Source organism: Nycticebus coucang, chromosome 18, assembly GCF_027406575.1.
Source record: "Nycticebus coucang isolate mNycCou1 chromosome 18, mNycCou1.pri, whole genome shotgun sequence".
NCBI lineage: Eukaryota > Metazoa > Chordata > Mammalia > Primates > Lorisidae > Nycticebus > Nycticebus coucang.
The window spans coordinates 28398513-28414668 of NC_069797.1; the positions used below are offsets into that span (position 1 = coordinate 28398513).

A 16156-nucleotide genomic window follows, 5' to 3' on the forward strand; every position below is an offset into this window, starting at 1 on the left:
CCCGGGCGCGCGCCACGGGGTCGCTGTCATGGTAACGCGCGGGTTCCCGCCTAGAAGGCGCGAAGCTGCATTGTGAGCGCCTGCAGCCAGCTCCGCGCCGCCCTCTGCCTGGCGGACCCTGCACCCCGAGGCTTTGCGTCTAGGGGGAAAGTCATTCGCGCCAGGACGGGCCTCCAGCTAGATGCCCTCTGACTTCTACCAGCTTGTTTTCCGACGGGAGGTACAGTGCAGGGAGCTGAAAGGGCCGGGGCTGGGACACTGGGTCCCCTGCGGCTCTAGCCTTGTCACGGGGAAGCCCGCATTCGTCGCCTGGCCTTCTCCTAGCTAGCCATCGCCGTTCAGTTGTAAGGTTTGCGGGAAGAGAAGCATGAGGGTTACAGCCTTCCTCCCGCCCCCTTGGAGTCTCCACGTCTCGTCTGGCCATTCTTGCTGCTATATGGGTGGTGACAGCGCGGGCTGGAGTAACAGGGACTGGCGGGAACATGTATGCAGTAAGTGAAGGTAAGAGAATTCCCTTACGGCAATTCGCCTTAGAACTTCACCAGCCTTACAGGGAGTTGAGGGAAAGGTTGTTGCATCATCTGGAAACTGAAGAGTTTCCATGCCCGAATCTGCGTGAGAGTGAGGGGCGTAGGCCTTTTTCGCACGGAGTCTCCCATTCAACATCTTCCTACGTGATGCAACCTTACAGCGTAAAAAATAAAATATAAGGGAGCAAAAAAGAGCTCTCTTGGATCGTAAGTCCTTGCCCGGAGAGGCTACATCCGGCGTTTTAAAGTTCCCAGTCGCGGACTGCGGCGTGGGAAAAGTTCCCACCGCAGCTTTGCGGAGGGGCGGGCACGGTGCTTTTAAGAGCTGAAGGGACGAGACCCTCGCTAGAGGGCGCCGGGAGCCCGCGCCGGCGGGGGAGAGAGCGCGCCCCCAGGGAGGGGACCGGAAACACTCGGCCTGGGCCGGAAGTGGTGCTGACTTGGTGCACGCGAGCTGCAGCATGGCGGCGCACCGCTCAGGCCCGCTTAAGCAGCACAACAAAGCCCATAAAAGAGGGCGGCATCGGGGTCGGGGGTCCGCACAGAGGGACGGCAAAGGTGAGAAGATAGGTTAGGAGGAAGAGGGCTTTTTAGCTAATATTAACTTCTTCCTCTTTCCCGGACTGAGCTGTCGTCTCCGGCCTGGGCGCCACACGAAAGGCCCTTTCTAAGGTGGGCGTAGAGGGACCCCTTTTTGGCCTGATACTGAACACAACAAACCCTTCTTGATCTTCCCTCCAGGCCGCCTAGCACCGAAAAGCCTAAGCAAGAAGGTGAGAAAAGAGCTCAGCAGAGTAGACCAGAGGCATCGCTCCAACCAGCTCCGAAAGCAAAAGAAGGAGGCGGTAAGAGGAGCTGAGATTGAGAAATGGTGCGGCTTTTCAACCATTCTAGTCGGGTAATACCTTGAACTAGACCCAGGGAAGGGCCAAGGACAGAAAATAACTCTAGAGCACATGTCCGGCGTTCAAGCTTAGACTCGCTAGAGCACTCTTTGCTTTGGTTAGAACTGCGAACCGGCTGACGCATGATGGAGGAAATGGGCATCTGTACTTTTGGAAATGCAGTACTTGATCGAAGTTCTGAGACATTGAGATGTTTGCTGATCCTTTCCATTCTCAGGTTCTGGCAGAGAAGAGACAGCTGGGCAGCAAGGATGGCCCTCCTCATCAGGTACTGGTGGTGCCCCTGCACAACAGGATTTCCCTGCCAGAGGCCTTTCAGCTGCTTCAAGACAGAGACAGTGGAATGGTACACTTGAATGAACGAGGAAGCTCCCATACCTTTATGCTATTATGCCCTCGCTTGAAACATCGCTGGTTTTTCACCTCCGCAATGCCAGGTTAGAATATCTATCATTATGTTTGAGTAGGGGTAGTTGTTTTTGTGTATAATGTGTTGATGCCAACCATTTACTTTGTTTTCTGTCTCCAGGAGATCTCCACACAGTATTAGACATGGCTAAGGTAGCTGATACCATCCTGTTCCTCCTTGATCCACTAGAAGGATGGGACAGTACTGGGAATTACTGCCTTTCCTGCCTCTTTGCTCAGGGACTTCCCACCTATAGTAAGTGAATGGAGTATTGGAGTCTGGGAAAGGAAGTGAATTAGCAGTTATTGGGCACCTGTAATTTGCGTTGTCATGTGATGAGTTGTATTTAGCTGGTGGTGGAGTGTACAAGTATAGATTAAGCTTGGTCCATTGTTTGCAAATTATCAGTCAAGGTGCCTTTTTATTTCTGGGCAGTCTTTTGCCCAGAGAAAGAAGATGAAGTTTGATTTCACTGAAATTCTTTCATGGTAGTCAAGTGTTAGGTTTCCCAGTGATCTCTGTGCTTACAGCTGAGCTGTGAGGTTGTGAAGTAGAGGGATTTTCATGTCGTGAATCAATATACCATGAAGCCTTTTCTTTTTTCCTTACAGCACTAGCTGTCCAGGGGATTTCTGGCTTCCCACTGAAGAAACAAATAGATGCCAGAAAGAAACTAAGTAAAGCTGTGGAGAAACGCTTTCCAGATGACAAACTCTTCCAGTTAGACACTCAACAGGAAGCAGGGATGCTGCTCAGGCAGTTGGCTAACCAAAAGCAACGGCATCTTGCTTTTCGAGATCGACGGGCCTACCTGTTTTCCCATGCTGCTGATTTTGTACCTAATGAAGAGAATAATTTAGTGGGCACCTTGAAAATTTCAGGCTATGTTCGTGGGCAGACTCTGAATGTAAATAGCTTGCTACATATTGTTGGACATGGTGATTTCCAAATGAAACAGATAGATGCCCCCATGGACCCATTTCCTTTAAATCCTAGAGTAGTTAAATCTCAGAAGGACCCGTACTTGGAAATGGAGGTAAGGCTGATATTTTTTTAAAACCATGTAGACTGATATTTAAGTTGGTATGGGATGGAAACTTAAAATTCAGGCTCAGTGCCTGTAGCTCAGTGAGTAGGGCACCAGCCACATACACTGAGGCTGGTGGGTTTGAGCCCAATCTGGGCCTGCTAAACAACAATGACAGCTGCAACTAAAAAATAGCCAGGTATTACAGTGGGCACCTGTAGTCTCAGCCACTCAGGAGGCTGAGGCAAGAGAATTGCTTGAGCCCAAGAGTTTGACGTTGCTATGAGCTGTGACGCCAGTGCTTAAAAAAATGCTTTTTTCTTTTGAGACAGAGTCTTACTATGTCACCCTCGCTAGAGTGCATGACATAATAAGACTCTGTCTCAAAAGAAAAAAAAGAAACTTAAAATTCAAAGAGAATAGTCTGTACACTTAGGCCAGTAAGGGGATCTAAGGCAATAGTCAACTACAAATATGTTGATCAATCACATATTTATGCAGCACTTTCTAGGTACCCCGCACTGTAGTTGGCTCTGAGTTTATAGAAGACACAAAAGATGTGGTTGTTTACCTCAAATAATTGAGTCAAAAAAATGGGCAAAATGAAATAAAATTTGAGATAGTATATAGTTAAGGTACAGATAGACCTAATATGGAAGTTAAGAAAGTAGACTAATGTCCTTCACAGAAGAGATAAGATTTGAGCCAGGTGTTAAGGATGAATGTGATTCTTGAGTTGAAGAGGGATGAAATACCATACAACATAGAAACAATATGAACCTGGGCACATTGACATATGAAAGGTTTTTGTGAACTTTGCAGAAATCAGGCCTGGTGCTGGGGCTCACACCTTATAATTCTAACACTTTGGGAGGGTAAGGCAAGAGGATCACTTGAAACCAGGAGTTCAAGACTAGCCTGAGTAACATAGTAAGATCTCTGTCTCTACAAAAAGAAAAATTAGCCAGGCTTGGTGGTGTGAACCCATAGTCCCAGCTACTTGAGAGGCTGAGGCATGAGGACAACTTGGGCCCAGGAGTTTAAGACCAGCTTAGCAACATAGTGAGTCACTATCTCTGCAAAAAAATAAAAATTAAAAAATTAGCTGGGTGGGGTGGCACATGCCTGTGGGCCCAGATGCTTGGGAGGCTGAGGTAGGAGGATGGCTTGAGCCTAGGAGTTAGAGGCTGCAGTGAGCTGTGATCATGCCAGTGTATTCTAGCCTGGGTGACAGCAAGTTGATATTTCAAAAAAAAAAAAAAAAAAAAGCAGAGGTATAGAGACTTAAGTAAAATGCCTCAGAAATTAGGAAATAAGTATTTGGAAATTTTTGGCTTGTTTCATTCACCTACGTGAGAATTTATAGTTTTGGATCTTTCTGGTTACTGTATTAGATTTAGTTGATTTTTGGTTAATGTTTGATGACCTACTTTTGGTTTTCAGATTTGTGCTGTAGATGCTGTAGCTGATATGGAAGAAGACCTTAGGGTTCTAGTGAAGGCAGACCCTGAAAGACAGGAATCCTTGCAAACAGAGGCTATTCCAGATCCAATGGAGGGGGAGCAAACCTGGCCCACTGAGGAGGAGCTGAGTGAGGCAAATGGTTGGTATTGGCAAACTTGTTTGTAATTCATGCAACCTGGAATTGTGAATTTTGTCTAGCTGCTCACAGTGAGGATCCTATAGACTGGAGTGGGATGAGGATATAGTTGAAGGTTGCAGCTTCTCCTTGACCCAAATGTTATTTGTTTACACTAAGCAAACATTGGACACAGCTTTGCTCCATTTCTCAAAATGACTTATGTTAGGCCAGGCACTGTGGTTCACACCTGTAATCCCAGCACTCTGGGAGGCTGACCCAGGTGGATTGCCTGACCTCATGGGTTTGAGACCAGCAAGAGCGAGGGCCTGTCTCTAAAAAAACAGCCAGGCGTTGTGTCAGGTGCTTGTAGTCCCAGCTACTTGGGAAGCTAAGGCAGAGGATTGCTTGTGCCCAAGAAGGTTGAAGTTGCTATGAGATAAAGACACCATGGCAGGCTGGCACAGTAGCTCACACCAGTAATCCTAGCACTCTGGGCGGCTGAAGTGGGTAGATTGCTTGAGGTCATGAATTTGAGACCAGACTGAGTAGAAGTGAGACCCTGTCTGTAAAATAGCCAGGTGTTGTAGCCAGCACCTGTAGTCCCAGCTACTTGAGAGGCTGAGGCAAGAAGGATCACTTGAGCCCATTTTAACACAAGCATTTTTTTTTTTTTTTGAGACAGAGTCTTACTTGGTCACCCTCAGTAGAGTGCCGTGGTGTCTTTATTATTTATTGTTTGTGTTAAAAATGAACAGATTGGGCGGCGCCTGTGGCTCAGTCGGTAGGGCGCTGGCCCCATATACCGAGGGTGGCGGGTTCAAACCCGGCCCCGGCCAAACTGCAACCAAAAAATAGCCAGGCGTTGTGGCAGGCACCTGTAGTCCCAGCTACTGGGGAGGCTGAGGCAAGAGAATCGCTTAAGCCCAGGAGTTAGAGGTTGCTGTGAGCTGTGTGAGGCCACGGCACTCTACCGAGGGCCATAAAGTGAGACTCTATCTCTACAAAAAAAAAAAAAAAAAAAATGAACAGATTAAAAGTGTCAGATTCATTGCATGGTTTATTTAGCTGCATAAGTAGTGCTAGTTGTGAGGCAGATGAATTAAATTTGGAAGTAGTTCTATTCATAGTGTTGGCTAGGGAGTTCTGTGTTGATAGCAATATTGTAGGGGGTTTTTATATGACTTGTATGGGTTTTTTTATTGTTTGTTTTTTGTTTTTTGTTTTGTAGAGACAGAGTCTCACTTTATGGCCCTCAGTAGAGTGCTGTGGCCTCACACAGCTCACAGCAACCTCCAACTCCTGGGCTTAAGCGATTCTCTTGCCTCAGCCTCCCCAGTAGCTGGGACTACAGGTGCCTGCCACAACGCCCGGCTATTTTTTGGTTGCAGTTTGGCCGGGGCCGGGTTTGAACCCGCCACCCTCAGTATATGGGGCCGGCGCCCTACTGACTGAGCCACAGGCGCGGCCCTTGTTTTGTTTTTTTTTGAGACAGCCTCAAGCTGTCACCCTGGGTAGAGTGCCATGGCCTCACAGCTCACAGCAACCTCCAACTCCTGGGCTCAAGCGATTCTCCTGCCTCCCAAGTAGCTGGTACTACAGGCGCCCACCACAATGCTTGGCTATTTTTTGGTTGCAGCCATCATTGTTATTTGGCGGGCCTGGCCCAGGTGTATGTGGCTGGCGCCTTAGCCACTTGAGCCATAGGTGCCAAGCCTGACTTGTGTTTTTAATGTTTGGTGGTGATGAGGGAATGAGGAAAGTAAAGACAATAGAAAAAGAGTAGGATCGACCTACCTGAGAATAACCAGAGTAAAGGGGAAAAGTGGTTTATGTTAATTGCTTAACTTGTTTGGGCTTTTACAGTGAAGGAAAGCTCCAGGGTAGTAAAGAAGGTCCCCAAAGGAACATCCAGTTACCAAGCTGAATGGATTTTAGACGAAGATGGTGAATGTGGTGGGGAAGGAGATGAATATGATGATACAGAACATGAGGATTTCATGGAAGAGGAATCCCAGGTAAAGAAATGGGCCCTTTGGGCAGGGCGGTGGCCCCATATACCAGAAGTGGTGGGTTCAAACCTGGCTCTGGCCAAAAACTGCAAAAAAAAGAAAAGGGCCCAGGAGCTGCGCCTGTGGCTCAAAGGAGTAGGGCGCTGGCCCTATATGCTGGAGGTGGCGGGTTCAAGCCCACCCCTGGCCAAAAACTGCAAAAAAAAAAAAAGAAAAGAAATGGGCCCTTAGACCACTTTTTTTTTTTTTTTTTTTTGAGACATAGTCTTTCTTTGTCGCCCTCGGTACAATGCCGTGGCATCACAGCTAACAGCAACCTCCAGCTCTTGAGCTTAGGTAATTCTCTTGCCTCAGCCTCCTGAGTAGCTGGGACTACAGGCGCCTGCTACAATGCCTAGCTATTTTTTGTTGGAGTTTGGGTGGGGCTGGGTTCAAACCCTCCACCCTTGGTATATGGTGCTGGTGCCCTACTCACTGAGCTATAGGCACTGCCCTAGACCACTTCTGTATACAGCTCCAAATGTGAGGCAAACTGTAACTCCTGATTTTGAGGTGTGTGTATGGTCAGTTTCTTAAGAATTATTTTGGGCCATTGGCTCAGTGCCCGCAGGTCAGTGATTAGGGCACTGGCCACATATACCAGGGCTGGCGGGTTTGAACCCAGCCTGCGCCAGCTAAACAATGACAGTTGCAATAAAAAAAAAAAATAGCTGGGTGTTGTGGCAGGTGCCTTGTAGTCCCTGCTACTTGGGAGGCTGAGGCAAGAAAATTGCTTAATCCCAAGAGTTTGAGGTTGCTGTGAGCTGCCACACACTCTACTGAGGGCAACATAATGAGACTCTGTCTCAAGAAAAAAAAAAGAAAGAAAAAGGGTTGGTGCCCGTAGCATAGTGGTTTCGGCACCAGCTGGGGCAACCACCCAGGCTGGTGGGTTCAAACCCAGCCTCGGCCAGCTGGGGCAACAATGACAACTGCAACCAAAAAATAGCTGGGCGCTGTTGTGGGCACCAGTAGTCCCAGCTACGTGGGGAGCTGAGGCAAGAGAAACCCTTAAGCCCAAGAGTTTGTGGTTGCTGTGAGCTGTGACACCATGGCACTTTATTCAGGGCGATATAGTGAGATTCTATCTAAAAAAAAACTCTGGGATGGGCACAGTGACAGTGACTCATGCCTATAATCCAAGCACTCTGGGAGACAGGCAGATGGATCACTTGAGGTCACAAGTTAGTGACCAGCCTGAGCAAGAGTGAGACCCCGATTACTAAAAATGAAAAAATGAGGTAAGAGGATCAATTGAGTGCAAGAGTTGGAGGTTGCTATGAGCTCTGACACCACAGCACTCTACCCAGGGCATCAAAAAAAAAACTCAGTATCTCTTAGAATTTATTGGGAATAGGTATCTAGTAAAATTATTTTTTTAGCTTAATGGCTTTTAGGATAGAGACAAGTGTGAGTTTCTTCTGAAATAACTATAATCCTTTATTCCATAGGATGAGAGTAGTGAGGAAGATGAAGAGGAATGTGAAACTATGACTATAGGAGAGTCTGTACGTGATGATCTATATGATGAGAAAATAGATGAAGAGGCTGAGGAAAAAATGTTGGAGAAATATAAACAAGAAAGACTAGAAGAGATGTTTCCAGATGAAGTGGACACCCCCCGTGATGTTGCTGCTAGAATTCGGTTAGTCAACAAGTCTAAACTGAATAAGTTTTTTTGTTGTGTTTTTTTTTTTGTTTTTTTTTTTTTTTTGAGACAGCCTTAAGCTGTCGCCCTGGGTAGAGTGCCGTGGCATCACAGTTCACAGCAACCTCCAACTCCTGGGCTTAAGCAATTATCCTGCCTCCACCTCCCAAGTAGTTGGGACTATAGGCACCTGCCACAACGCCCAGCTATTGGGTTGCAGTTGTCATTGTTTGGTGGGCCCAGGCTGGATTCGAACCTACCAGCTCAGATGTATGTGGCTGGCACCTTAGCTGCTTGAGCCACAGGTGCCAAGCCAACAATAAGTTTTTATTTAAAACTTGTTTGGCTCAAAACTATGTCACTGTGATACAAAAGTCCTTCCTACTCCTGAAGGACTAACATTTTGTATCAGAAGTCAAGATACATGTATATATATATACATGAAATAATATATAATCAAGTTGTAGAGTGGTACAGACTAATGTTATAGGACTTAAATGAAGGCACATACTTCCTGTAGGAGCTAAGTAATATTCAATTGAAGTATATAACATTAGGAGGTTTTGAGGGGGTTGCATGGAACTGCAAAAGCATGAACATGTAGAAGATCACATCTGCTCTGGGAGTTAAGTCTGACTAAAGCCATAGAGTTCACTTTGGGTATTAGAGAGGAAGGACAATGCCAGAGATCTTGTTCATCAGGTTAAATAGCCACTCCCTGTCAGGCAACAAGGAGCCACTGTCAATCTTTGTCCTTTGTCTGTGAGAAGCTTGGGTTTGGTTCTGATATAATTGTTTATAAGTTATTTTGGAGTTTGGTCTTGGTTTAAGCAGAGATAGTAATTAGAGTCCTTTAAGCTAGAGCTGTAACCATTTTAGAAGTGACGTGAGTCTAGGTAGCACAGCTGTTCTCAACCTCTGGGTCGTGACCCACAGGAACTGGCATTAGGAAGGTTGAGAACCACTGAGTAGCACCATATAAATCTGACTTGATTTTCTTTAAAATCTATATTCTAGATTTCAGAAATATAGAGGCCTCAAAAGCTTCCGAACATCTCCATGGGATCCTAAGGAAAACCTTCCTCCAGATTATGCTCGGATCTTTCAGTTTCAGAACTTTACTAACACTAGGAAAAGCATCTTTAAAGAGATTGAGGAAAAAGAGGTTGAAGGAGCTGAGGTATCTACCTTCCCTTGTCCATCCTATAATTTGCTTTTGTCAATGCGCTCCCTACTTCACTCCTCTTGGCATGAGAATGAGGTACCTTTCTTAGTTTTGTGTTGCCCTTAGATAAGTTAGAGGGGCCCCTGAGTTATCTGTAAGAGGAAGAGTAACATTGGGCACAAAGAGATATCAAACATGTTAAGGGAAAAGGTGAACGTGGGTGACTAAAGCATCTTGCAGGGCAAAAGGCTTGGCTTTAAAAGGTAACTTGAGAGGCTTAACACTTTTAGCATTGGAGAAATCCTTCATTATTGAGACTTTTAAGGGTAACTTTGTGATTGTTTTCTGCTTTCTTATGGCAGGTTGGCTGGTATGTCACAATTCATATCTCTGAAGTCCCAATCTCAGTGGTAGAGTACTTCAGGCAAGGAGCACCCTTGATTGCATTTTCTTTATTACCCCATGAACAAAAGGTAAATTAGTGTTTTGTGGGAAATGAGAAGTTTTGAAACTTTGCAACCTACTTCTGTCTTGAAAGCCTAAAATTTTGTTGATGTGACTGCTACTTCGCTCATTGGGATGTGGAAATTCTGCCTCTATGGTTAGGAATCACGATATTAAAGAAGTCAATGATGACTTTACTCAAAATGTCTGAACCTGTCTGAAGCATCTCAGTGATGCAATCCTTTTGTGTCTGAGACTTCTCTGAGATAAGTATATTTTTCAGATCAGATTTTAAACAAGGGTTGGCAGCCCTAAAAATAAAGATCTATACCAAGGTACAGATCTTTTTTCTCTTAGTGGGCAATACTTGTTTATGTTGAGGGGTATAACAGGTCTTTGGGTCAGTATGGGTAAGGAATAAAGAAGGGATTTGAATTAAGGTAGTTTTGAGTTGTGTGGTGAGTGAATGACTTGAAGGCCGCTGATTTTTCTGGCAGATGTTGAGCTCTTTTATGTTAGATTCTGGAAGGTAAACTGGTACAAAAAGGTTTGTGAAAGGTCTAATCAGTCTGAGTTTGGCTCAGATGATGGTGATAGAGATAAAAGAGGACATGGTGGCTCAGGCCTGTAATCCTAGTGCTCTGGGAGGCCAAGGTGGGTAGATCACCTGACCTTAGGAGTTTGAGACCAGCCTGAGCTAAAGCAAGATCCATACTCTTTTTTTTTTTTTTTTTTTTTTTATTGTTGGGGATTCATTGAGGGTACAATAAGCCAGGTTACACTGATTGCAATTGTTAGGTAAAGTCCCTCTTGCAAGATCCATACTCTTAAAACTAGCTGGGCATTGTGGCGGGCACCTGTAGTCCCAGCTACTCAGGAGGCTGAGACAAGAGGATCGCTTGAGCCCAAGAGTTTGAGGTTGCTGTGAGTTATGACACCACTACACCCTACCCAGGGTGACAAAGTGAGACTCTGTCTCAAAAAAAAAAAAAAATAAAAGAACCTATGGGGTGGTGCCTGTGGCTCAAAGTAGGGTGCTAGCCCATATGCCAGAGGTGGCAGGTTTAAACCCAGCCCTGGCCAAAAACTAGGGGGAAAAAAACAAAGATGAACCTATGTTCTATCATCTACATGGCCACCATTAATTAACTGTTCCTAGAGAAAATCTGAATCTGCTAGTTTGGTTTGTCTTCTTTCAGATTAAACTGTTGTATTCCTGAACTACAAAATTTTTCTTTTCCTTACTTGGTCCTCAGATGTCAGTTTTGAATATGGTAGTGAGACGTGACCCTGGTAACACTGAACCTGTGAAAGCCAAAGAGGAGCTGATCTTCCACTGCGGATTCAGGCGCTTCCGAGCCTCACCTCTATTCTCTCAGCACACTGCAGGTTAGCAATGGAAAAGCTTCTGAGTTCTTGAACATCTTACTGTCTTTTGAGAACTGTGACTTTGATGGGAGGGATGTAGAATACCTCGTTTGAAACTCTTCTATCTCTTAGCCACATACCTTGGGGCTGGTGGGTTCGTACCTGGCCTGGGCCTGCCAAACAACAGTGACAACTACAACAAAAATTAGCCTGGCCCATAGCTCAGTGGGTAGGGCGCTAGCCCACATACACTGCGGCATGTGGGTTCGAATCCGGCCTGGGCCAGCTAAACAACAATGACAGCTGCAACCAAAAAATAGCTGGGCATTGTGGTGGGCACCTGTAGTCCCAGTTACTTGGGAGGCTGATGCAAGAGAATCGCTTAAGCCCAAGAGTTTGAGGTTGCTGTGAACTGTGATGCTACAGCACTCTACCCAGGGCAACAGCCTGAGACTCTGTCAAAAAAAAACCCAAAAAACTCTTCAGTCTCTCAGAAGTATTTTCTATACTCAGGCTTAAAACCCAATGATGTTTTTATGCAAAATGTCTGAACCTGTCTGAAGCATCCAGCGATGATCCTCTATGTGGTGCTGAAGCTTTTCTGCCATGTTTCAGAATAGGGTTGGAATGGGAGTTGGCAGCTTTATAAAATGTGTGTGTTAAAGTGTAGAAACCTTGGTGTCTTGTGTGCCAAGGGCAATATGGGTAAAGAGATAGAGACTAGATGTAGCCCACAGTTGGGTAAAGCAGAGAGATGGGTTCTGAGATGTTCAGGGACTGGATGAGAATTTGGAGAATGGTGATGAGGAACATTTTTGTGGCAAAAATGATTGTACTCCTACACATTAGGAATAGAAAGATGTGTTGTCTCTAACTTGGCTTCTGAACGTCTTAGCTGACTCAGTTAATGACAGGTGGATGATGAAGACCATATTAATAGTGTTTTGGATTTTTTTTTTTTTTTTTTTTTGATACAGTCTTAGGCTGTCACCCGGGTAGAGTGCCATGGGATCACACCTCACAGCAACCTCAAACTTGTGGGCTCAAGCAAGTCTCTTGCCTCAGCCTCCCAAGTAGCTGGGACTACAGGCACCCACCACATGCCTGGCTATTTTGTTGTTGTTGTTGCAGTTGTCATTGTGTTTTAGCTGGCCTGGGCTGGGTTTGAACATGCCAGCCTCAGTGTATATGGCCAGCATCTTACCTACTGAGCTATGGGCACCACCTGTTTTGGATAATTTTTTTTTTGGTAGAGACAGAGTCTCACTTTACTGCCCTCGGTAGAGTGCCGTGGCGACACACAGCTCACAGTAACCTCCAGCTCTTGGGCTTACGTGATTCTCTTGCCTCAGCCTCCCGAGTAGCTGGGACTACAGGTGCCTGCCACAACGCCCAGCTATTTTTTGCTTGCAGTTCAGCCGAGGCCGGGTTTGAACCCCCACCCTCAGTATATAGGGCCGGCGCCTTACCAACTGAGCCACAGGCGCCGCCCTGTTTTGGATAATTTTTATACTCACAAACCATGTTGTCTAAATGAATAATTAATTTTTCTTTCCCTTAAAATACTTTGTTTTCCTATAATTTTATGAAAGTTACATTGAAGGTAAAAATAGAAGCTCAAGGTAGTTCTTAAGATTCAAGGGCTAGTAAACTAAGACCTTCGGGCCAAATCTGTCTCCTATTGCTTATTTTTGTAAGCAAAATCATTGGAGCTTTTTTTTTTTTTATTTCACACCAAGGCCCCACCCCCTGGAGCTTTTTTTTTTTTTTTTTTTTTTTAAGTAGCACAGTTGAGTAATTGGGACAGAAAACTGTATGGCTGCAAACAGTATTTATTATTGTTCCCTTTACAAAAAATGTTTGATAATACCTGCTTAAGACTAAGTTATTTAGTGTAGTTATTCTCTACAATGCATTAATTCCTAATTGAAGTAGGGATGGTGGGCAGCATAATCACCTGGAGAATTTTTTTTAAATCGCAAATTTAGTCCCAGCTCCAAGGTTCTGCCTTCAGATAAAAAGTATTACTGATAGGACTCTGTCATATCTTTTATTTGTATTGAGACAGGAAAGATTTTTGAGAACTAGTGGGGTAGAGAAATACAAGCTGTTTCAGTTTTTTTTTTTGTTTGTTTTTTCATAATCAGAATATTAGACATTTATTGTCAGCTGAAGTGTTATTCAGAGATACTGGCCAACCAACAGACTGATCAGGGAATAAGAATGCTGGATCCACTTTTAGCACTTCTTGGTCTTCAGTGTAGCGTGTTGTGTACTTTTAAGAGCCTGTTTTTAAAGATGTGAAATGTGAACAAAGATGACTGTATTTATATTTTATTAATACTCAACTAGGTTTTGTAAAATTGTTCAGCTCTAGTAGTTGATAATATATTTGGATTGCTTAACCCAGTAGATTATCTGCATTAATGGTCCCTTCTAGTAAAGTTATCAGTCAAAAAATCAACTGTGTATCCATTAAAGTTCTTTTTTTCTTTGACACAGTCTCACTTGGTAGAGTGCTGTGGCATCATAGCTCACAGCAGACTCAAACTCTTGGGCTCAAGCTGTTCTCTTGCCTCAGCCTCCCAAGCAGCTGGGGCCACGCTGTTTTGGGTTTAAGAGTTGGAATAATAGCCTTTCACAGACCTCTGGATTACCTGTGGTTTTTCAAAATGATTTTGGTTTTTATTTTTTAACCCTTAATATGGCAGCGGACAAACATAAATTTCAGAGGTTCCTGACTGCTGATGTGTCGCTGGTGGTGACAGTATATGCTCCAATCACTTTTCCTCCTGCATCTGTGCTGCTTTTCAAGCAGAAAAGCAATGGTAAGTTGAGTTCACAGGCCTATAGGACCTTATCAGATTAATACTGTTTTCTCTTCTGTATATAGATTTGGGAGCCAAATGGTATAGAAAAGGTAATGACAATTTTCAAAATATAGTTAATTTCTCACTTAACCTCATCAGTAGGGTCTTAGAAGCTGTGAGCAAAAGAGCAAAATGACATACAGCAGGTCCTTTTTTCTTTTTTTTGGAGACAAAGTCTCACTATGTCACCCTTGGTAGAGTGCTGTGGTGTCACAGCTCACAGCAACCTCAAAACTCTTAGGCTTAGGCGATTCTCTTGCCTCAGCCTCCCAAGTAGCTGGGACTAGTGGCGCTTGCCACAACACCTGGCTGGTTTTTTTTGTTGTTGTTGCAGCTGGCCCAGGCCGGATTCGAACCCTCAACCATGGTGTATGTGGCTGGTGCTATGGGCGCCGAGCCATACAGCCGGTCCTTGAATTAATTCTTTATAATGTTGGTGAGGAAAAACATAGGGTTTTGTTACAAGTATGTTATTTCACCTAATATCACAAAGTTTCCGAGAACCTATCAATGAGGTTGAAGAGTTTACTTCACCGTGGGTCTAGGGCAGGGGCAACAAACTGCTGCTTGCTTGCAAACCTTAGCTAATTGGAGAAGGCTGTTCAGAATGCTGTATTTAGGATAGGTTCTAGGGACAGGCTTAGCAGGAATATCATTTTAGTGATCTTTGCCACAGGCATAGGGAGGACAGCATAGTGTAATGCTACTTTAAGGTTTTTCCAATAAAATCTTACATAAGTTGGCTCAGCGCCTGTAGCTCAAGTGGCTAAGGCGCCAGCCACATACACCTGAGCTGGCGGGTTCAAATCCAGCCCCGGCCCGCCAAACAACAATGGCTACAACCAAGAAATAGCCGGCGTTGTGGCGGGCGCCTGTAGTCCCAGCTACTTGGGAGGTGGAGGCACGAGACTCGCTTGAGCCCAAGAGTTGGAGGTTGCTGTGAGTTGTGATGCCACGGCACTCTACCCAGGGCGACAGCTTGAGGCTCTGTCTCAAAAAAAAAAAAAAAGTTCTAAAAAAAAAAAAATCTTACATAAGTCTTTAAATAGACTGGAGCGGGGGCGGTGCCTGTGGCTTAAGGAGTAGGGTGCCAGCCCCATATGCAAGGGCGGTGGGTTCAAACCCAGCCCCGGCGAAAAAAAAAAAACTGCAAAAAATGAAGGCCCTGGCCTATAGCCTCCTGAAACAGACTTCCTGCTTTGCTTTTGCCCTTTAGGAATGCACAGCCTCATTGCTACAGGCTATCTGTTGTCAGTGGATCCAGATAGAATGGTGATCAAGAGAGTTGTTTTGAGTGGTCATCCTTTCAAAATTTTTACTAAGATGGCAGTAGTACGTTATATGTTCTTCAGTAGAGGTACGTATGAAGAAGGACGATGAGATCTGATTGCCTGTGTGGTATGAAGATTGGGTTTACATTTTGTAAGTATTTCATCTTGGCCTTTTGTGTGTTATAAGAGGATGTGCTGTGGTTTAAACCAGTGGAATTGAGAACAAAGTGGGGCCGCAGAGGATACATCAAGGAGCCTTTAGGTAAGAGAATGTGGGACTTGGGACCGTGTCTAGATTTCTTAGTGTTAACTAAATGACTATCGGATTGGAGGTTATGCTTTAAATCTGTCTACTTTTAATTTGACCAACTTGCTGTTTTCTTTCTAGGTACTCATGGTCACATGAAGTGCAGCTTTGATGGGAAGCTAAAATCTCAGGACACAGTACTGATGAACCTCTATAAACGAGTTTTCCCCAAATGGACTTATGATCCATATGTACCAAAACCACTACCATGGGTGAAAAGTGATATTTCTTCAACAGTGCCTGATGTGGGCATGGAATGATGGATTTAAATAAATTGTTTTACTGGTGCCAGTTAACATTCTAGGGATGATAGTCTACAGGTTGTGATTGGGCAAAGTTTGTTTTCTATGTTAGCCAATCAGACTGTTGTCCCATTTGCAAAAGACTTTGCTTGGCCTTGACAATGTGTCTCAATTAAGCATGAAAGTTTTTCTACTACTACATAATCCAAAAAACTATTAAATCTTTATTGAAATTAAATCTTTACTGAAATATCCACTGTCTATTAAGCATTCAAAAACTTTTAAGAGGGAAAGTTGTTAGTGACCAGGAAACAAAATGTTCAAGCATGTACAGACACTG

General features: G+C 44.6%; 1 protein-coding gene and 2 non-coding genes across 4 annotated transcripts; all 3 read left to right on the forward strand.

The window, feature by feature from the left end:
• The first annotated feature begins 209 nt into the window (after window positions 1-209).
• On the forward strand, window positions 210-16155 carry TSR1 (TSR1 ribosome maturation factor). 2 transcript variants are annotated; one of them, XM_053568510.1, is made up of 15 exons: window positions 210-501; window positions 1272-1375; window positions 1653-1872; window positions 1965-2099; window positions 2456-2880; window positions 4315-4474; window positions 6317-6468; window positions 7953-8146; window positions 9167-9329; window positions 9677-9787; window positions 11015-11147; window positions 13838-13954; window positions 15213-15353; window positions 15455-15529; window positions 15656-16155. In XM_053568510.1, exons 1-15 carry the CDS (start codon window positions 483-485, stop codon window positions 15832-15834), a joined length of 2328 nt encoding a protein of 775 aa, XP_053424485.1. In that variant the 5' UTR covers window positions 210-482; the 3' UTR covers window positions 15835-16155. The 2 variants fall into 2 exon arrangements, with proteins under 2 accessions (XP_053424485.1, XP_053424484.1); XM_053568509.1 differs by lacking the exon at window positions 210-501 and adding an exon at window positions 937-1088.
• Window positions 9933-10025, forward strand: LOC128571469 (small nucleolar RNA SNORD91 family). Its single transcript, XR_008375876.1, has one exon. It is a non-coding gene; the product is annotated as a small nucleolar RNA SNORD91 family (small nucleolar RNA).
• Window positions 11641-11733, forward strand: LOC128571470 (small nucleolar RNA SNORD91 family). The gene has a single exon (XR_008375877.1). It is a non-coding gene; the product is annotated as a small nucleolar RNA SNORD91 family (small nucleolar RNA).
• Window position 16156: the final 1 nt, after the last annotated feature.

Bases quoted from the DNA above. Each gene is read 5' to 3' on its own strand.
- TSR1 (XM_053568509.1), top strand. From the start codon at position 992: ATGGCGGCGCACCGCTCAGGCCCGCTTAAGCAGCACAACAAAGCCCAT. The intron at 1,376-1,652 runs GTAAGAGGAGCT...TTCCATTCTCAG, and splicing joins GAAAGCAAAAGAAGGAGGCG to GTTCTGGCAGAGAAGAGACA. The intron at 9,330-9,676 runs GTATCTACCTTC...TTCTTATGGCAG, and splicing joins AAGAGGTTGAAGGAGCTGAG to GTTGGCTGGTATGTCACAAT.